Source organism: Frieseomelitta varia, unplaced genomic scaffold (genome assembly GCF_011392965.1).
Source record: "Frieseomelitta varia isolate USP_RPSP 00005682 unplaced genomic scaffold, Fvar_1.2 scaffold_891, whole genome shotgun sequence".
In the NCBI taxonomy this organism is placed as follows: domain Eukaryota; kingdom Metazoa; phylum Arthropoda; class Insecta; order Hymenoptera; family Apidae; genus Frieseomelitta; species Frieseomelitta varia.
In genome coordinates, this window is record NW_025110691.1 from 183905 (window position 1) to 204893 (window position 20989).

The window sequence follows — 20989 nt, forward strand, 5'->3', positions numbered from 1 at the left end:
AACGTGATACAACGTCGCGCGTATAATGACGGGTATTTAGAAAATCCAACCGTTTAATGGCGGTACATTCTCGGACAGCGGTTGCCAATGTTACAAGCGCGGCGGAGAAGAATTTGTAAAAAGAATTTCACGGGATCTTTCAGCCAGAGTCTTTAGAAATTTTCTTCTCTGTGAAGCGTAATTCGGAGGTTTTTAAAGATCAGAGGGGAAGATTTTCAACCTATTAAACCAAACATTCAGAAACTTTGAAACTTTGTACTTTAGAAAAAAAGAAAACAAAAAAAAATTCAGGAGTTTCGTTTAGGCGAAAATAAATGCTTAAATAAATGTTCCAATGTACAGGGTGTCTCTGTACATTGGCAGTACAGTCAAAAATAAAGAATAAAATTTTTTCGTACAAGGTTTAGTTCTTGAAACATATTCAAAATCTATTCTCTCGAAAATGAAGCTTCGAAACGAAAGAATTTCGTTCAGGTTTGCTCGTAGATCTCCCGTTAATTATTCTTTCTTGTCACGTTTAGAATTAATCAAATTCCAGATATGCTCGATAAATGTTTAAACTCGATTTCCTCGAACGAACGAAGCATCTTGCGAGAAAGTTTCATTCTTTATTTTTGAGAATCCTTCTCCTCGCTTGTGCTACCTATGGAAAACCTCTGTAGAAGAGAGAAGGATCAGACGAAAAGAAATCGAAAGACGCAAAGACTCGAGGATCATCTGCAAGCAAGCAGGAAGAGAGAGAACAGAGACACGCAATTGGGAACCTCTGATGGAAGGGTGTAATCGAAACACGTCTGCCGGTAGACGCATATCAACGAGGATTCGACATACCAATGTGTCCGAGTGTGTGTGGCGATCGCGCGAATAGTAAAAACTATTCGTTCGGCGGCGTCGTCTCTCTCACCGCGCGATGATTCGCAAAAGCTTTGGAGGGAGAAGTTAACCGTTCCTCCGCCGAGCTATTTTTATGGCACTTAAACTTTCCGCCGAGCGGCAACATGCTGGAGCACTTGACGAACACTTGTGCGCATTCCGTTACGTTTACGCAACGTGTTCGAACAGCGCGCCGCACTGTGGCGAGCGTAGAAGAGGATCTCTTGGATATGAGGCTGCGCGTTCCGCCGTACCGGGGATCAAGTGGAGGGCTTTTTAATTTTCTAGTAGGCGCGGCTTTCCACTCCGAAGTCGTCGGGGCCCTTTTTTTTCGAAGGTCCGCCGTAATAGTTCTCCACTCCGGTGATCCATCGGTCTTCAGACGAGGCCGACTGCCACGCCGTGAGAAACTCGCTCACGTTTTCGTTCTTCCTCTCCTTTTCATTTCCTTTCTCTCTGTTGCTTTCTTTTTTTTTTTTTTTTTTTGCTTCCTTCCTTCATTCGGGTTTTCAGTACCACCTCACGAGGAAATTTAAATGAAATGTCGCGAGTTTCCTACCGAAGGCGCATTTGATTTGAAACCAATTGTGAAGAAAGGTTACACGCAGCTTCCATACAGTTTGACAGTTGCGACCCTAAGTTCGTACGTGTGTATGTAGTTTTTGTTTGAGAACGATGGAAACATTACACGGGTCGTTTCCGATCTCGTTCTCCGCGATGATACAAGAGTTTGGCTAGCGGAACGTCGACTTTGATTGAGCTGTCATCGATAGATAGCTTTCACAAGAGATGATCGTCTTATCTCTCTGGGTTGATGCTGGGTTATCGAACAAAGTCACGCTTCGAATTTGAAAGCCCACTGATTGGGTACAAATAACAGGGAGCGCATCCTTCTATTTGAGAAGAGCCGTTCATAAAAACGATAGTTCGTGCTCCATAGAAAATTTGTTTGAAATTCATATTATATACCACAGTGGTAAGATGGTATATAGCTTTGAGGTTATCGCGTGTGACATTATACCGAGACACTGAATGGCCAAAGAATAGAGTCGAGTGTAATTTTATTGCCTGTCGTGTTCGTAATTCGAAACTGAAAATTTTATCAAAACCCGAAAGCAGAAAACTAATCTTGCGAATCTCTACGATTAGAACAACAGAACTCGAGAACTCGAAGAGAATTTCGAATTAATTCGAAATGCTTCTTCCCCCTTGGGGTTGGAAATTATAATTTCTTCAGAACAGAAAGATCGCAATCACCTTTTAGAAATAATCAAAAATGATCAGAAATTTTATCGGATCCCGTAAAAAAAGATTCCAAGATCCTTCGTCTGTCTGATAGTTATGAAAAGAGAGAGAGAGAGAGAGAGAGAGAGAGAGAGAGAGAGAGAGAGAGAGAGAGAGAGAGAGAGAGAGAGAGAGAGAGANTTCGTGTCCCATCGAGAAAACGCAAGGCAAGACGGGGTTGTAGGGAGGGAAGACAGTGCCAGCAGCTAGGCTGGCAAAAGCCATGGAAAAGCTGTACGCGTGACTGGTATCGACATTTCAAAATTGCTACGTTCGACGTCCATTGTCGCGAGTTCTGCCTTTCCAGAGGTGTACGTACCTACGCTCATACACACCCACACCCCCCTCGCCCCCCCACACACACACGAGCGCGTCTATACACGTAGAGAGAGGTTGCTGTGGATGGTGCCGGTGCGAAAAGTCGAAGAATATTCTCTAGTAGCGCGAGTCTCCGGCTCGTTCGAGTAAGAACGTAGAGTTTCGAATGGGACAAAACGTTTCGTCTTCGTCGAGTCGCAAACTCGGAGGGGGGCGAGAGGGAACACGGAATTGAAGTGGAGCGTCGTCTGTGTCGTTGTCGTCGTCGTTGGAAGCAATGGGCCGGTTGGAGAATGGCAGAAAGAGAGGAGGAACGGAGAAAGAGGGAGAGAAGGAGGAAAAAAAAGGAGTCGTTCGCTGGAAATTATCGACGATACGTCAATAAAATGCATTTGCGGCAGCCATTGTGTCTTTCGTGAAAGACCGTGACAGACGACGTTTCGTGTCCGATAGATCGTCGAGCTCAATCGCCTCTCGTCGTCGTCGTCGTCGTCGTCGTCGTCTGGTTTGATTGAGTCGCGTTGCGTGCTCCTCCAAACGGGCATGAAACTGTATTTACTTAGATTTATGTGGCGTGCCGGCCGTGTAACAAATCGCGTTCCGTGGAAATGCAATTTTCTTTCATCGTGCCCCGTTGAAATATGGAGTTCGCGCCTACAAATAACCTTTCGAACTGTCGGCTCTTCGAACGTGTTCATTGAAAGGCTTGCGTTCATTTCAATACCTGTACGCATTTCAATACCCCGTTTACTTAGAATTTTATGGGTTAAAGTATCATCCCAAGTTGATTTACAATACCGTACGCAATTTCACATAATTCGCGGAATTTATTTTAGATTCGACGAATCAGAGCGAACGGAAAGCAACAATTTTCCAGTAGATGACGAGACGGTGCACGAATATGTAAATATCGTTCCTTGGTCGGTCGATCGGTTTGTTGCACTATTTTTCGAGGCGAGCACGTCCGTAATTCCGGGAACGATGGCATCGGGGTAAAAGGTTTCAAACTAATTCGCGGCCGTATTAAGTGCACGCATCGCTCGCGCTCCGAACGGTTATTCGATATCACGGAATCGAAACTTGGTAATGGTGGAACGTGATGGTTGCTGTTGAAACTTTGCGCGACGATTACTCGGAAATGCGCGATCGATGCTGACTGAGCTGACTCATTACCGCGTCAGTGAAAGCAGCATTCTTTCAGCGTCTCTTCGGGTATTAGACGTGTTCGTATCGTGTTACCGGTCGTCTCGACAGGGTTTCTTATTTAGGGAAGTCTTTCGCGCGAACGGCCCTGAATATTAGCCACCCCGAGAACTTTCGACTCATAATTACGATCCTGTTACGCAGAAAGAAATTTAATATCGAGTTGTTGGAGGTATGCCGAGGCTGTAAAGCTTCTATTTATGAGAGACGTTTATTGGATTAGGGATTCAAATATTTTCGGGAATGTTTCTGGTTGTTCAACTTCCAGTTACTTACCTCTGGATGTAGTTTGTTTCTATATAATTCAGTCCCCTTTATTTCGAGCAAAAGAGAGAAGCGTATTGAAATATTTCTTCACAAACAACAGATTCCGTAGATTTTTGTTAGAAATTCCATTTTATTTGTATTACGAGGGTGATGAGAAATCCAATTTTTTTTTCACGAGCGAAGGAGGAACGAAAGAGGGATAAAGAATGAATGAACAACCGCTCGAGGTATACAAGAATATTTTATTCGTTCGAAAGTAACAAATATACAATTCTTCCAAATAAACTTGCATCGATTTTGTTTTTAAAATTATCCGATTTTCACCGCGAATCGTAAGGTCGTTTTCTACGCGATTCAACGTCCGTCCCGTTCACACGCGTTGTTCCTCGCCGTGCTTTTCTTCCCCGGGGAGGGGAAACGGTGAACGGGCCACGGGGCAGTGGTATTGTCGACGTGCACGAAAGAAACCACAGGGCGCGTACATTTTTTTTCAACAAACATCTGAATACAAACGTCAACGGAAACGGGTTCGTGGGTTTCGAAACCGAGAGTGAGAATTTTGGCACGATCGTCCTCTTCCAGGAAACCGGTGGCCACTCGCGTGTATGCTCGTGCATCCGTATAGTATATAACAAATCGATAAAAACATCTTTCATTTTTTTTCCCCCCTTTCTTACTTTTCCCCGTTCGTTACACTTTATCATTCTTTTTTTTTTTCTTCGTTTTACTTCTTGTATCGGGTTGGAACGATTTTTTATTCTCTTCGTGTTTTCGTCGTTCGTTCCTTGCTCGATGTTTCTCTATCTATCTATCTAACTGTATATATATATATATATATTTATATATAATTATTTATATATATATAAACATCCGTCTAAATGGATATATCCATTTTCTTTTTCTTTTTTTTTTTTTTGCATCTGCTTTGCGTCAGTCCTTAGCACGATATGTACACATATATAACCATCTAAATGCACAGTCTCTAGTTTATTTCGTTTCACGATGATTACAATCCTCGTACAGATCCGACGATGTCGCCTCGAGCACAACGTTCGTCTTACAAAAGAAAAAGAAAAAAAAAAAAACGAAAAAAAAAAACGAAAAAAGGAAGAGAAAAGAGACGAAAATTTCTATGTACAAAAGACGGGACAAACGGGAGAGAGACAGACACAGTTTTGTCCCGCGCCGGAAATTAAGGCAGTGTTTTCGATGAGTCCGTCAAACGGAGAAGCGACTTGTTCTCCGCGCCGAAGCAACCACGGGTTCGGGTTCACCACTTTTTGTTCGTTTCGTTTCACTCGACTTGTTCGTGGACTTTCACTCACCACAGGAAACGTCACGAGATGGCAACGAAATTCCGTTCGTTCAGAGCCACGGGCCTAGCTGTGCCTCGAGAATCGTGGCCGCGTCCGTTCTGCCCATCACTCGAAGATGGTTCAGAAGGTCGGTCACCGCGGTCGGCTCGTGGTGTTTCGCTTCCCACAGGTCTAGGATGTGCTCCGTCGGGCTGGACTTGGTCGCGAAGTAGTTGATGTACCTGCAAGTTGAACGAGGCCAGGTGTTCCTTATTATCGGAACAAAAAAAAAAAAAAGAAAAAGAAAAAACAGATGTCAGCGATGGACAGAAATTTTTGATTCACGATTGGGATATTTCTCTACAGTAGAAGGTAACCAAAGGCGGACAGAGGCAATACGCGGTACATTCTTAGAATAGAAAATTAGAATAACAAGTTAGGAAATATAAGTGCAATTAGGTTTTAGGTAATACAATCGATGTTAAATTGTCAAGTATAGTATAAAAGTTAAGTATAGTGTAGGTAGAGTGCAAAACAGTGGAGAGTGAGAGAAACAGAGAGAATGGAAAAAGCGAAATGTAAATCAAGTCCACTTTTCTCTGGCTGTGGAGCCGGAAATAAAATAAAAATTATCTATCTATCTGTTTCTCTGCAGTCGAGAAATTCTGAAATATTGAAAACGACCAGTTTCTGAAAAAGACGACTTTTGAAAGAAATTTAGAGTGAAGCTCCATTAAATTTCATTAAAGAGTCAGTAAATATCAGTCTTCCAGCATTCTGCTCTTATTGATTCCTACGTCGGAAATGATCGCAAACATCGTTTACCGTAAACGAGACTCGCAAATCAACGGCTGTCGAGAACAATCAACTCTCGAGGGACGTCAATATTTGAAAGAGGTACTCTGTAACAGTACAGCGTGTAAAGAAACCGTATGTACCGTCTCCGGAAGATACATCTCGTCAGTCAGAGCCGAGTTAGCAAAGCAAGGAGCAAGTAACCACCGAAGGGGAAGGAGGAAATCTCGAAGATTATACCAACCTGTCGACTTGAAGCCTCTGCGCCAGCATTCTCCAGTCGTTGCCGAGAGCGTTCGGTGGATCGAGGCATTGGCATAGCTGTTTCCTCAGGGACCTGGTAAACCGAAACGGTCTGAGGGTGGTGGAGTCGGTGGTGGCGTTATTAGCATGCCCGCTGCTGACCACCGTCACCTCTCTAAGCGGTCTGGTCACGCTTCCGGACGAGATCAATTGCTTCGCGCCGTCGTACACGATCCTGAACACCTGCCTGGTGTCCGAGTTCCCTTGCGACACCTGCAGCTTGTAGCTTCGGCTGCTGGTAGGGCCGAACGCGGTGTCCAAGCCGAAAGTCACGTGCTTCGTGTTCTCCTGGCAGTTCCACACGTCTCTGAACGAGATCTCCTGCCGTTCGGTCGGCGACTTGCTCTGCCACTCGTTGCCAACCTCCTCGAGGCTGACGCACAGCGACTCGCCGTTGTCTTGGAACAACAATGTTCTCGGTTTGTCCAGCAAGTAACCTCTCGCCTGAGATTCTCTGTCGACGATCGCTTTCGTGGCGGCTTTCGTGTCCTCCACGGCGTAGACTCGGACGCAGCATTGGCCAGCTTGGCTGGCGAACAACGCTAGCCGCAGTCTCTTGGTGGCGATCACGTTCTCGCAGCTCTGGCCAGCTAGAACGTAGCCTCTCAACTGTTCGGTCACGATAAACGCTTCGGCGTGGTCCAGCTGCGTGAACAGCGGCGTGTTGATCGTCTCGTTGCCCAACGTTAGCACCCTGCTCCACGTGATCGATTGATGATCCTTGGAAGAGGCGATCGCTGTGCCGTCCTCGACGCTCAGGCCGTCGCAGGCCCAAACGCTTAGCTCCCACGTGGCTGGGTGAAGCATCGCGCAGTGCTCGAATTGGAGGATCACAGGCTTGTTGAAGGTCGCCGACGAAGGGCCGCACGTTACCACCGCGGATAGTTGCGTGATACCGTCTGGAGGAAACACACAGGAATCTCTAGCTATTTACGCTTGCACGCGTAACGTTGCGAGTTTTTTTTTTTTCATCTAAATATCATTTTCCCCTGAACGACACCGCGAATCGATTCCGCGTGTATTATTACACACGGTATTACACGTACGGGTGTTACACGTTTGCAAACACGTTTGCCAGGAATCGAATTCAATCTCTGGAGGATCATCTCGTCCCGAAACGTGTCCCAAAGCGCAGCGTTCGCGAGGCTACGCGCGCGATGTGTGTCTATTACACAGGCCGCAATTTGCAATTACACGGATCGAACGGGCGAGACTCGGAAGCGTTCTCGCCTCAAAGATAGCCGGGAGACCACACTCCATCGAGACCATCCGCGTCAATTGAATCGTAATCGAGCCGGATCGATGAGACGTTCGTTGCTGCGGAACCGTCACGGCCAGCGCCTGGCAATTAATAATGCACGCACCACTTACCGGGTAATCGAGGCCTAAAGCGATCCTCGTTCAGCACGGCCAAGTAGAGCTCCTCCCTGAGTGGTTTCGGCACGGCTCCCTCGGGCACCGACATCGATATGCCCGCGTCCGGAAGCACGAGAAGCGCGCCGCGCGTGTTCACCGCCGCCCCGGCCACGTTTCCGGTCTCGAGCTTTGGCAAACGAACGCTCTCCGAGGCGACGTTGTACGTGGAGTCGGAGGACGGGTACGAGCTAGTGACGCTGTTCTCGCAGTCGGAATGGATCTGTTTGTCGCTGCATGATTCCTGCGTCGACGTGCTTGGCGTCGGCGACATTGGCGATGGTTGCGGGGCGATCGACAAGTGGGGCACGTCGTAATGGTGCTCGGAGAGGGATCTCGACATCGACAGCTTCGGGTCGAAAGGATACTCGTAGCAGGCCGGTACGCTCGTCGCCGTTACATCCGGCTGCAGGCTCAACTTCTTGTCCTGGTCCGGGAAGAACTCCGGCTGGAATTCTGAAACGCACACCGCCGAGCCACGGCTCGTGGGTATCTCTGCGCGCTGCGGACAGACGCCGCTGTGATACTATTCCGATTTTCACGAATAACACGACCACGTCCGCCACTTTCATCCGATCTATCAATAACGTATCTACGACTACTGTTAACGCCACAGTTACCGACGACCAGAGCGTCGAATTTCCATCATCAGAGACGTCAAAGTCGACAACACGACTATGGGGGCACACAAGCTTTTATTTGTGGATTTTACGCAGAATCATTCGAGGTCTCTAAAAATACACTGTTTTATGTCTGTAAAATATTTAACAAAACTGATCCTACCATTTTGGTAGTTCCAAGTAGTGTTAAGCAGAAGCTGCGTTTGTTACGACGAGTGATAAGTTTCTAAAACTTATACATCAACTGACAAATAAACGATAAATAAACGGAACACGGATGAAAGTAGCGAACACGTGGCATCGATCAAATTTCGAAATAGCATCATTTCGATCGAGTGTAGCGAGGACCGACGAAGGACCGAGAACGAGTTCAACAACTTCCTCGAAAGTTGACCGAAACGTGAAATGTAATTACATCCAGCTGTGAAACATCGTGTCTCGCTCCTTCGCGTACAGCCAACGTGGCTGATTTTTTCTCGTTTTCTTTTTTTATTTCTCTTTTTCTTCTTCTTCTCTCTCTTCCATCTATGAAATGCTTACCGTTACGGGCCATGGAGTAGAGGGAATGGTCCCGACCTTTGCGCCTCAGAAGCTTTGCGAGGGAAAATGCCAGGCCGCCGATTACAGCGCACGCGACAGTCAAGCCGCCGTACAGAGCCACGTCCATTTGCCGGTTCGCTGTGAACATCAAACGACGTGTTTCTTTCTTATCCGCGTGTCTCGTGAACCGGTCGCGCGGAGACGTGCGACACGGCTACGTACAGGAATCGCGGGATGTTAATTACTTTATTATCGACACTGATTTTTATTCTATGCGTTCTTCGTGACCTCTCGGGACGTGTTACGCACGTTTACTGTCACTTGGAACATGATCAAAGTATGATTGATATAGTAACGTATGGAATAAATATTCCTGAGCGGTTGGAATGTTGTCACGTACAGTTAATTTCGAAACGCGTAAAGAGATAATTGCCTCCTTCCAGCTTCGACGCTGGAATTATGAAATTTATCAACGTAACAGATTTCCAGACGTTCAATTTAAAAAGGCTCGTAATTAGCAAAAACATGCAGAGACTTTCGACGCGAGTATATAGTCAGCAGCACGATACAAATTCGCTATTTTTAACGCTAACGAATCCGCTAGTTCGTCAGGAGATTAAACACAAGAAATTTTCCCAAATCGGCACAGCTAATTAGCGCTGATCGTGAATCGTCTGAATCCCGTGTGAAGATTCCCTTCGTTCCTCGAGGCGTGAGTCAACTCGAAATCACGCGCGCAAGCCCGGCCTACCGACTGTCCAAACCGAGCTGACGAGTGTTCCTTTCCGCGGAACACGCAACAGAAGCGAGAAAGCATGCCCGCTAATTCGAGACTTTGTTACGGGCATGGCGTTAAGCCGCGCGTCGAAAGATTATCGCCCTCTCCCCCGGCCGCCGGAGATTACAGTAACCGGCGGGCGTTAATTCCCTCGTTTTAAGGGGCCACTCGCCGATACGATCTCTTCGCACGGTCGTTTAAGACGTACCGTGCAAATGGCGCCGGTAATTCTCGCGTATCCGCGAAGCGTGCTCATCTGCGGACGAGCAGACCGACCACCATTCATGAATAATTTACGCGGCAACTTTTATACGCTTCTCGTTTTCTTCTTTCTCCTCTCTCTCTCTCTCTCTGTATTGCGATGGACCATGGGACGCCGCAGAGTTGGCAGCAGAGACGGTCGAGAAAGAAGAAGAAAAAGAAGAAGAAGAAGAAGCAGAAAAAGAGAGACGAGCGTTTAAACGTTTCCCCGCGTACCGCTAAATATTACGAGCGTCGTCCAAGGAAAGTTTTAAGCTCGGGCCGTTCCTCTCCATTTACGCCAAGTGGAGACGCGCAGTGTCCCGATTTCTCGTCCCCCTTCGCGGCGTTTTATCGTTTCACGTCGCGGCGCGGCGTTTACTCCGCGCTTACGACGATAAACATTCGGATCGTTATTGTGATTATTGTTATTATCGCGGCTCGTAATAAAAGGCAGCGCTCGTGGCAAGCTCCCTCGCGCGCGGAGAGGGATAATAATTTAAAGTGGTCGCCGTGTCGCTCGACAGACAGTGAACAGGATGGCAACAAAGACGACGTGGGACGCGATTAAAACCGCGAAAAACACTTCGGTGGGAAGAGACGGTCGGGAGGGCAGGCGAAAGAGAGGGCATTACGTCAACTCGTGCGCACCGCGATATTCCTGCGGTCGCCGCGTGTGAAATCGGGATTGAATTACGCTGTATGCAAAGTTTCACCGTGATTCGAGCGACGTTTTATGAATTATGTAACACGGGGGGAAGGGAGGAGGATTCATCGGTCGCTTCTTGTCGCGGTGCTCGACCGCTTGCTCGTAGACTCTCGATCCGAGCCGCCGTCGTAAATCGCGAAAGTTCTGCCGATATCAATTTACCGAAACGAGATGAGAAGCGATTGCACGAACGGGGTTGGAAGTTTTCTCCGAGCGAATGCTCTCTAAGCTGGAAAGTCTCGGGGCAGTTATTACGTCCGATTCAATAGCGAGGAAAAGGAAAATAGTGGCGTGTTAATCGACTCGCTGAAACAAGCTAATAATAACGCAACTCGAAGTATAATAATCTACACAGAGCGTTGAAGTTTCGCGAAAAATGAGAAGGTGCCATTGAGCACTTGAACCGATAGTATATTTTCAAGTAGTATAATCTTCGAAATGTGTCTTCGTTATTCGATCTATAAAAATCCATAAATAGTCCGTAAAGTGTCTCTGATATAAAACTCTGAGGTTCAACCGTTTGAACACGCGGAGTCTCATCGTTGAAGGCTCGAGTAATATCGCATCTCCATTGCAAAAGTTCTCCGCGAGAATTGACAATGAAATACGAAACACGAAAGTTCCTCGACAAAGCCAGAGTTTTAAACGTTTAGGCTCTAAAAACTTCCAACGTGTAATCTTTGGAAACTGTCGTCCGATCGGCAATCTCGCAAGTTCGCCGCTGCGAAACTTAGAAAAGAAAGAGAAGAAAAAAAAAAGAGGAAAGGAAAGAAGGGATAATAATTCTTTCCACGGTTTCCACCCTTCGGTCGTTTCATTGCCACGTTCGAGGTATACGCGTGTCTAGTTCAGGAGATTTTCGACAAATACCACCGTTGGTCTTCGGCGAGAAACCGGCGGCTGACGTTCCTAAGCTTCTTCCAATTTTAGAATGTCAAAGCCATTCCCGGTTGTAACCCCGGTACGTGACTCTCGGGAGAGAGAGCCGGCTTCTCGTTCTCGCAGGATCATGTGCGTCTGCTTGGCGCACGCTGCTCCCGGACACGTGCTTCGAACATCAATATACGCGGCGACGAAAACGCATACGAAGAAAGGAAGAGAGATAAGTAGCGAGAGGGAGAGAGAGAGAGAGAGAGAGAGGAAAGGACGTATTCCCTAAAACGCAATAGTTCCACGTCGTTAGCCGAGTTAGACAGGCTCTGTTTCGTCCGCCTGGATCGTTCGCGTGCTCCACCCTCCACAAATTGAAAAGTGCCGCGAGTGCGCACGGGGGTCGCTGAGATTTATTTTTCTTAGCGGCAATTGATAACGCTTCATAACCTCGACCTAATGTATCTGAAGCCTATAATTCATCCGGTACCCCATGAAATGCTCCTAGTTCCGATTGCCTTTTTCTGTTATCGCTCTTTCGCTGGGTTTTTTCCTCGAGGGTGCGGTATCTACTTCGAGATACTTTAATAGAACGCTCTAGGAATTTTTAGAAGATACATAGTCATTAAAAAAAAAAAAAAAAAAATTCAGAAAGATTACTCCAAGCGTTGCAAAAGTTTACTTAAATATACTTATGCGCTGGTCGAGTGTAACCACAGAAGGTTTTTCTCGCCAAGGGTTAACCGTTTCAGCGAAAAACTACCCTAAAACTTCGCTCCACCTGGTAGCAGGGCAATTCGCAACAGTTCTCGCGTCTTATCGCGGCTTTCGACGAAAATCGAAGTCTCGAGGGGTGGTTTCTACCCAACCTCTCTCACATACACACTCTCTCTCTCTTTCTCTCTTTCTCTGTTCGACCATCCGTGTTCAGGCCTCCGCCACGGGATAATGGCACTTTATTTGCATGCACGATCAATTTTCCCTCCCTCTGGTTGGAGGGAGGCGCGGGAGGCGTAACGGCTACCGATTACATAATTTTCTTCGATATTAAAGCGGGCCCACCCCTCTCCCGGCCGACGCGGGCCAGAATAGGGAGAGAATACAGCCTAGGTCGAACGGTATCGCGTGCAACTTTGATGTGGTTCGGTCGATAGAATCGTCCTGCTAACAGGGGGGAGGGAGTGCGCCGCGTCTGGATCTATACGGACCAGTGGGCCACCCTTGACTACCAGCAGCCAGCCGCCACACCTCATTGTTGCGACTGTTTGGACCGCGACTCGGCCCTTCGACGATCGTTCCCTGTCAAGCGTCAATAATTAACTGGTCGCGTAATTAAAAGTAAATACGACGGAGGGGCCGTGGACGTTGGCCGTTCACGTGGAAAACTTGCTCGGTAAACAGCGAACGGTGAGGCGCGGTGGCGAGGGGCGACGAGGGGGCAATTTTTCCTCGGGCTGGGAAGCGATTATTAAAGCGATGGCAAGTGACTGGAAGTTGTTGAGTAGGTGGGTGGTAAATTGGGTAAGAACGAGGGAAGGTATTTGAGCGTGAGCCGCGAGGATTCCTCTTGCGCTATAATGATTTGTGAATTAGTTATATCAGGGAACTGACAAGTTCCATAATTCATCCTCTGTTGTACAAATTTTGTAATATCGAACCGATGAGGGATGATTTACTTTGAAACTTTGATGCGCTTCGAATTTTTGCGCTGGTGTATAAATGCGCGGACGAGGCATTAATTTTATTAACACTTGATTCGTAACTTGTAATAGTATTTAGTTTGTAAACTAGTTGAAAGAGAGATTATCCAACAAGTTGAAAATTGATTTGAAAGTGAGCAACGACGCAAGACGAACGACAAGGAAAATGGTCGAAGGAAAATCGATCACTTGTTCTTTTTCATTAAAATGGGTGTTCTCGTACGCCAATGGAATTATTAATTACTTTGTAATTTGTAATATTTCGATACTAGTTGAAAGAGAGATTATCGAGAAAATCAAAAATTGCTTTAAAACTGAAGTCTTCAGTTCCCTACATCGCGAACAACGAGGAAGAAGCTAGAAGGGAAATCGATCGATTATTTTTTTTCGTCAAGATGGCTGTTCCATATACACCAATGGAATTATTTTCCTCTACATTAATCGTCCGACGACGCGCAACCACGTTTAAAGCGGCTCGCGATGCCTCCGACACTCGCATTAATATACCTGAATCGATGAATATCGTTCTTCAGAGTGGCGTTTAGCGAACGATCTCAGCCTGTTCTACTTTGCCGGCGCGGGACGAACGATTTCAATGGTATCTGATCGCGAACCGAGTTGCAGCGCTGAGCTATATAAACGGCGCTCACAAGCCGTGAAGAATCCATCTAAGAATGTCGCGCGACGAGTTAGACGCGTTTTCTTTGCAACTGGTCGCGCCCTGCGCCTACTCGTCATACTTCATTTCGATTTTCGCGCGTCGTCGCCGCGGAACTAATCGGGGTGGGTCTCGAAGCGCTTTGCGAATCGCTGTTGTCTGATCGTGACACAAAATCGCGACGTAACGGATGGACTTAGAATTATGAAATTTTCTCGTATATTTCTTTCTTCTTCTCTCTGGGAATCGAACGAAGAAAAAGAGTGAATTTTTTAATCGCGAACTTACCCTCTTCGGTCAAGTGTGCGCCTCCCATTTTCGTGCTGCCATCTGGAAAGAGAGAAATGAGAGACTCGTCAAATGCCAAGTAACAAGTACCAAAGTTTGTATTGTATGGTGAATTAATATTAATTTATGATTGCACGCAAAGCAATGATAGAAGCCTGCAATTATTCCGAAAGGTCTGATTGATCGTTTATATAAAGTTATTGGAATATTCACTCTGCTCGTTAACTCTGATTAATTAACTCTGATTGCACGCTGATCGCTAAAACTGCGGATTTTTCTACATATTTTTTATACAATTTTCACGAACGTAACTAAGGTTACAATTGCACTTGCAATTTCGCATTTTCAAAATGTCCCGGCAATGCGTGAAAATCCACAGTTTACCGATGTCACCTTCAACTCACACCGGTGAAAAAGTCCAAAACTCGGAATCTCCAGATAGATTTATTTTTCAAACACCACGAAAAGAAAAAGCTCCACATTACCGACAAAACCGCAGTCCGGTTAAACTCTGTGTTCGAATCATCGAACATTCGCTGTATCCCTTTCATCTCAATCTACGAAAAAAGAAATTTCCACCTTCCTGTAACCATGTCCACCACCCTGGCGATCCGTCGTGAGAAGAAGGGTGTGCGACAAGCTTCTATCGTTCTATACAGTGCATATTTTCTCTCGCGCGCGCGAACGAGGATCTCTTTCGCGAGGACGAGCGGAATGGGACAGATCGAAAGAGAGTCGTGACAAGTGGGATAGGATCTCGTGACTTACTGTTGCACATGCCGCCGGTGCAATTCGCCACGCTGATGTCCCTCCCCTGACAAGGTCGTCCACCGTGGCTGGGTGGTGGCTCGTCGCAGGATCGTCTCCTCTGTTGCTTGCAATCGGTGCTGCACACCGACCACGTCGACCATCTGGACCATCCTCCGTCCACCACTGTGCGCGTTCCCGGGAAAAGAAAAAAGAGACGAACGGTTCGAGAGGATCGTCTTTCTGTCGTGAAGGGTCGTTAAGGAGATCCCGGGATCGACGTTAAAGCGATGGGTAAAAAGCTACACGGTGGAAACGGGGGACCGACGTGGCATCGTAACTTGCTCCGCGATCCCCGTGAGTCTTGTCCAAGTGCCATACTCGTCAATTCGGTCGCGAGAGTTTCGCTTCCTCTCCGTTTTAATTGACTCGTACCCGATCCCGCGTGGAAAAAAACAAAGCGGACGACGTGTCCCGGTACGCGATTTAATCTTCGGTCGCGATTCGACTCGTTGCGACGCGATACTTACAAATGGTTCTTCCTTCCTTTCAGCCTCCTCTATTTTTCCTTTCTTTAGTTTTTGAAACGAAAAATGGAACGTTATGGATGCTACGTTTTTACGTAGATTATATCACGTTTGGTACATTTAACTACGGTACGTTCAACGTTAACGATTACTAGGTTTTCGCTTCTTTTTTTTTTTTTTTTAATTTGGTGATTTTGGTTTTTTAAGCGAAATTACAGGTGTTTACACTTACCTAGAGTGTTGGTGAACTCCTCCAGAGTGGCGGCTATTCCGAAGCGAGCGTTAGACAGAAAGACGTATAGGTGCATTATCGAAAGCGGGACAGACAGTTAGTGAGAAAGACGTGCGCACACATAAGCGACAGTCAATAGTACCAAATAGACTTTCTAATTAACCCCGCAGTGTCTCGCTGTTCTCGCTCGCGGGACCAAACGGGTATGCGTATGGTATTTCCCAATTACCTGTCGTTTACATTCAAGACATCGAGCCATCGTCGACCAACGATAATGCTCAAAACGGGCGACCGTATCAAAATTCCGCGAGTGCAGCGTGTCAACGCGAGCCAACCAGACACCGGGCGAGGGTTAATATTTCACTCGTCGATTCTCCTCGATTCCCCGCCTCCCCGTTTCCCGTTTGGTCGTCGCCTCCGACGATTTTCAATGGAACTGCGTACGCGCACGGCCGATCGTGCGTGCAGGTGTCCTCTCCGGGACGTCGCGAGACGTTTTCGAAAGGTGAATACGATTTAAAAGAGCCAACAACCGTCTCCTGTTGAGACGTTCAACGATGCGCGCTAGAGGGGAGGAAGAGAGAAGCTCGTAAATCAAACGAGAGAGCCGTACCCTCTCTTCTCCTCTCTACACTCCCTTTGGCAACGGTAATATCGGTTTGTCGTGGCAGAACCTGCTCCCGCGTCGCGTCGCGTCGCGTCGTTCCATTACTGTGCCATTTACAATCGAAGAGAAGCGTAAAGGATCTATTCTCCTCCTGCTCTCTCGTTCGTTAGCTCCAGCTATCGGATAGAAACAGACGCTTTGGTAGGGGCACGCATACACACGCACCATACGCAAGTGTGTTGGCGAGAAGAAACCTCGGCCTCGCGGAATCGGAGATCGGCGCGCGTTCGGTATCGACTTTAACGAACCGTGATGCTTCCTTGAAAATCTCATTCTCTGTCCCGGGAGGTAATGGATTCGCGGGACACTTACCGGGACAGGCGATGTTGCAGTCCATCTTCTGCTGAGACGGACCCATGCAAGGCTGGCCGCCGTTCATCGGAGCGGGGTTCGTACACGTTCGCGTCCGTTTCTGGCCACCTTTCGCGCACCTCGAGTGACATTCGGACCACGCGGACCACGCCGACCATCCTCCTTTCACTGAAATGAAATTGAAACATGTATATACAAGGTGTTTCACAGGACTTGTGGGACCCACTTCGGTATGTAATTGTAATCGCCTAAAAATAATGAAAAAAGGTCATATATATGTTCTATTTGTCTTTGTTTATGATATATAATTTTTTGTTTTAATTACTTATACAAAAGATGCTCGAAATGACCAGCTTGCACTTGAAGACAAGCCTGCACGCGTCTTGTCATTCATCTGGTTACTCTCTCTATCATTCCTGGTGTTTCTCGAATTTGTCGGAAGCCTTGCTCTATTATATTTCGTAATATTTCAGCATGTTCAATCGATGTTGCGTATACAATAGATTTTCTTTCATGTGACTAGTTAAAGATTCAGCAAATTTCGCAATACTCTCTAAATCAGTTGAGTTCTTAGTAATAATCGTAATACAATAATAATAATAATAATAATAATAATCGTAATAATAACAATAACAATAATAATAATATACTAATAATCATAATATTCGCTCCATTATCACTTTAAACACGATTTTATACGACATGTATTACGATTATTAGTATTATTATTATTATTATTACAATCAGCTCCCGAAGTGGGTCCCACAAGTTACCAAACACCCTGTATATTAATTTTGTTTCGAATAATATTGTTCGTTAATATTTTAATTTCGTTTCTGTCTGTACTTTGGTATATTTAGGCCGCGTATGTTTCGCTTCTGAACTGTGTGTCTTACAATTTTTATAATAGTGCCGAAACCGTAATTGTCAAGAAAAGTCAATCAACAAAGGAATAAATTTAACTTGAAGGTATTATCTTAACAAACAATTTTTTCACGATGTCGAAATTAATTTAAAATTAAACATTAGCGATACACATGTTACCAAGATGTTAGTACATGACTTTTTAAAAAAATTCTTCGTTTTAGAATGAAAATTCCAAATGATTTGAACGGAAGGTTCACTGTGAGGTGTATACCTCCCACGCGGCACGGAACGTGTCAAGTTTCTCCGGAGAGGAACTATTTACCTCCATCGAGAAACATTTCAAATATTTTATTCAACGAATAATTCTACAAAATTGTATACCTACGTTCTTATTAATTAATTTAAAAATTGCATCTCTCTACGGAGAATGAATAGAGTTTCAGAGTCATTCGCTGTTATTATCATTTTGCATTCCTTTGAAAGGGGACGTGGAGACGAATCACGAGATGTGTAACAACCGTGCAATTAAACGCCGTCAAAGCAAGGAGAACTCACCGTAAACTGTGAGGCTGACAGGCTCGCTAAGCCTTTTGGCCGCAATGTTCTCCGCGACGCAAGTGTAATTCGCCTGGTGGCTGAGTTTCGCTTGGCCGACCAGAAGGTGTCCCTCGCTAGACACTAAAAGCGTGTCCGACTCCGTGTCGACGGGGACGTTATTTCTTAGCCAGTAGACCCTCGGCGGTGGCACTCCCACAGGAGGAAGACACCTGAGTTCGGTGCTCTGGCCTGCCTCCACCGATACCGAGTACGGCGGAGACTCGAATTGCTTCTTCAGGTCTGAGAAAATGGGATTTATGGCTCTTAGAAAGACGAACGGATCACGACCGGTCTGGGGGAGGAAAAAAGAAATAGCGGTGGATCCGAAAGATAGAAACGGGAACGAAGGTTGTATTGCATTAAAGATAATGGTGACAAATAAATTTTACGAATCGAAGGAGATTTATGGGCAATTTGTCGAAGGGAAGAAATAATCTCGGCGCTATGAAAATTTACAGATGGAAACGAAATAGAGAGCGGACAAGAAAGACTCGGTGAGTAAAATTTAGTGAATTGAAAGACAATCGAGATAAATGAGTATATATATATATAACAACAAAGAAGAATTTTTCGAATTGAAGAATATTCTGACGTAACAGAATACATTAATAAATGCGTCGTTAATCACGTGGATAATAAAGCTCGTGGGATCGACGGACGACAGGCTGGCGATTCATCCACGGCATTTTCGCGGAGCAAAAGTTTTTGTCCCGAACGAGAGTTACATAAGCACGAGGCACCGGACAAACGGTCCTTTCCTAAATTGATTCTCTTAGAAACTCCATGGTCGCCGGTCGTTGTGTTGCCTCGCATTAAGGGGGCGGAATTAAATAATGACCTCGCTTAGGAGAATCAAGATAATTACGAGGGGCCAGAAGTAAGACGAAAGTCGTGGGCTATCCCGACAGCGGGGCAAACAACTGTCCACTGTCCGAGCATTTATTGACAAAAGTTCTTAGAAGAATTGAGATGTCTCGCGTTAAATTGGAACTTCTACGCGACTGGCCTAGCCACTCGATTAATTTCATAATTCATTGCCCGACATAATCAACAACACACTCGTTGGAAATTCAATTGTAAATTGTCCAGAGAGTTCTCCTTCAATTCGCAGCCAGGAAAAATATAGCAAAGTTAATGGTAATCTTGAGAACGACAAAAAGTATTATTTTTTTCACACTTACAGGCGACATCGACGGTCGCAGGTTGACTCTTGATCTGCCCGGAACCCGACCAGGCGATACACTCGCATTTGAACTTGTCCCTGCCGAAATATTCCTCGATGTGGTCTCTAGTTACGTTCAATTCGCAGTCGACGATTCTGGTGCCGGTGTGGGGGTCCACGAAGTCCTGTTGCTGCGAGTCGTCCGCCCTCGCGTCGTTGCACCGGAAGTAGATCTGCAACGCGTGCGCGGCTTTGCAATGTAACGTGGCCGGTTTGTTCTTCACCACGAAAGAATCGACCGGTTCGGTGAGAAACACGGGCAGATGGCCTCCCGCCTCGGAGATCAGCTCCGTGTCAGTGGCTATCGTCGCGGAAGGCACGTCGTCCTCCTCCAAGAGATAGGAATCCTCTTCCTCCGCGGCATCCTCGCCTTCTAGAAGAAAAACCAACAATTTCGCTGAATACTAATTCCCGTACTTTTCGTGGTTTTCGACTCAGCACAATTCACACAATTACTCTTCTTTCTACTTTCTCGAATACAAATTTCAAGATAACTTTAATTCAATTCCAAGTCTGAAAATGTCGATGAAACTCCCGTTCGTTAATTTCTTTTCTGCACGGTGAGCTTAAACATAATCGGGCTCAAGAGTATCACACGCGTACACGATCACGACACATCTGTCACAATGGAGGATCCCCGCGCGATTTCGCGTCGAATTAAAATCAACCGGACGATAATCCCGAATCTGGCGGACAAATCGAAACGAACGTCGCTGCTTATTATCGGCTCGTGATAAATTCATAGAATTGGATTATCGTCATTAACATGTGGCAGGAGTCGAAGCATGGAGAGGTGGGGCGGTGCCGACAATCAGGCGGGGATCAGGTTGGAAGCGCAGTCAGTCATTTGAATTCTAAATACACGAACCCTCTCCTCTCCTCTCTCTCTCTCTCTCTCTCTTCTCTCTTTCTCTGTTTCTCTGCCCTCCGTAATCGTAATTTACGATCGAGTTATTAATTCGCGCGGACATTATTCACCAGCCCTGGAGGCTCGTTCCATCGGAATCGTGAAAATTCTATATTTGCTTGTCAACAATGGCGAACGGTTGGTTACACCCTCCCCCTCCCTCTCCCCCTCCGTAAATCCTGACGCCGCGGCCCATTAATGCCGGGCGTCTCTTGCTCGCCGGAACGTCCTGTGCTCGCGAACAATCGGCCCGCTTGCACGCTCGCGCGAGAGGCTGCAGTAATGAATTTTCGGATTTACGCGGCGCACCGGTGCACAAGTCCGATGCATTTCCCGCCAACCAGCGGTTAGACCTTTATCCCCGTGCGACATTTGGCCGGGGGCCACAATTTTCATCGCGATAATCGTCCTCGATCTATACCGAGCTCTCTCTCTCTCTCTCCCCCTCTCCCTCTTTTTTCCTCCCCTCTCTCCTCGTCTCGAAAGAAGGGGAAGCGGAAAAATGAAATGAAATTGCCACTCGCGCTGCGACCGTGCGAGCAGGGACGAGGTATTCGAGGAAGTTTGTGTGTGTGTCTTTTTTTTTTTTGTGTCTATGGACCGAGAAAGTTTATTATATATTTTAGAGGCTTTTTTTGCTTTTTATATTAATAGACTGCGAATTTTTGCGCGTTTATTTAGAAAGTTTCAAAGCGAGGTATAAAGTATTCGAAATATGAACGATTCTCTCTACCGCGGACGATGACGAGTATTACGG

The 20989-nt window shown here is 46.3% G+C and overlaps 1 protein-coding gene across 4 annotated transcripts in view; it reads right to left on the reverse strand.

Moving 5' to 3' along the window:
* Positions 1-4251: 4251 nt before the first annotated feature.
* Positions 4252-20989, reverse strand: part of LOC122537202 (netrin receptor UNC5C-like) — a 47751-nt gene continuing 31013 nt past the window's right edge. For 2 of the 4 annotated variants that reach the window (XM_043670216.1, XM_043670215.1), the window contains 10 exons: positions 19285-19698; positions 18062-18343; positions 16640-16807; positions 15661-15693; positions 14923-15087; positions 14155-14196; positions 8912-9049; positions 7710-8207; positions 6280-7237; positions 4252-5482 (listed from right to left, as the gene is read on the reverse strand). In XM_043670216.1, coding sequence (XP_043526151.1) covers positions 5311-5482; positions 6280-7237; positions 7710-8207; positions 8912-9049; positions 14155-14196; positions 14923-15087; positions 15661-15693; positions 16640-16807; positions 18062-18343; positions 19285-19698 — 2870 coding nt within the window. In that variant the 3' untranslated portion in view covers positions 4252-5310. The remainder of the gene's footprint in view (positions 5483-6279; positions 7238-7709; positions 8208-8911; positions 9050-14154; positions 14197-14922; positions 15088-15660; positions 15694-16639; positions 16808-18061; positions 18344-19284; positions 19699-20989) is intronic. The other 2 variants (XM_043670217.1, XM_043670218.1) reach the window with 2 other exon arrangements.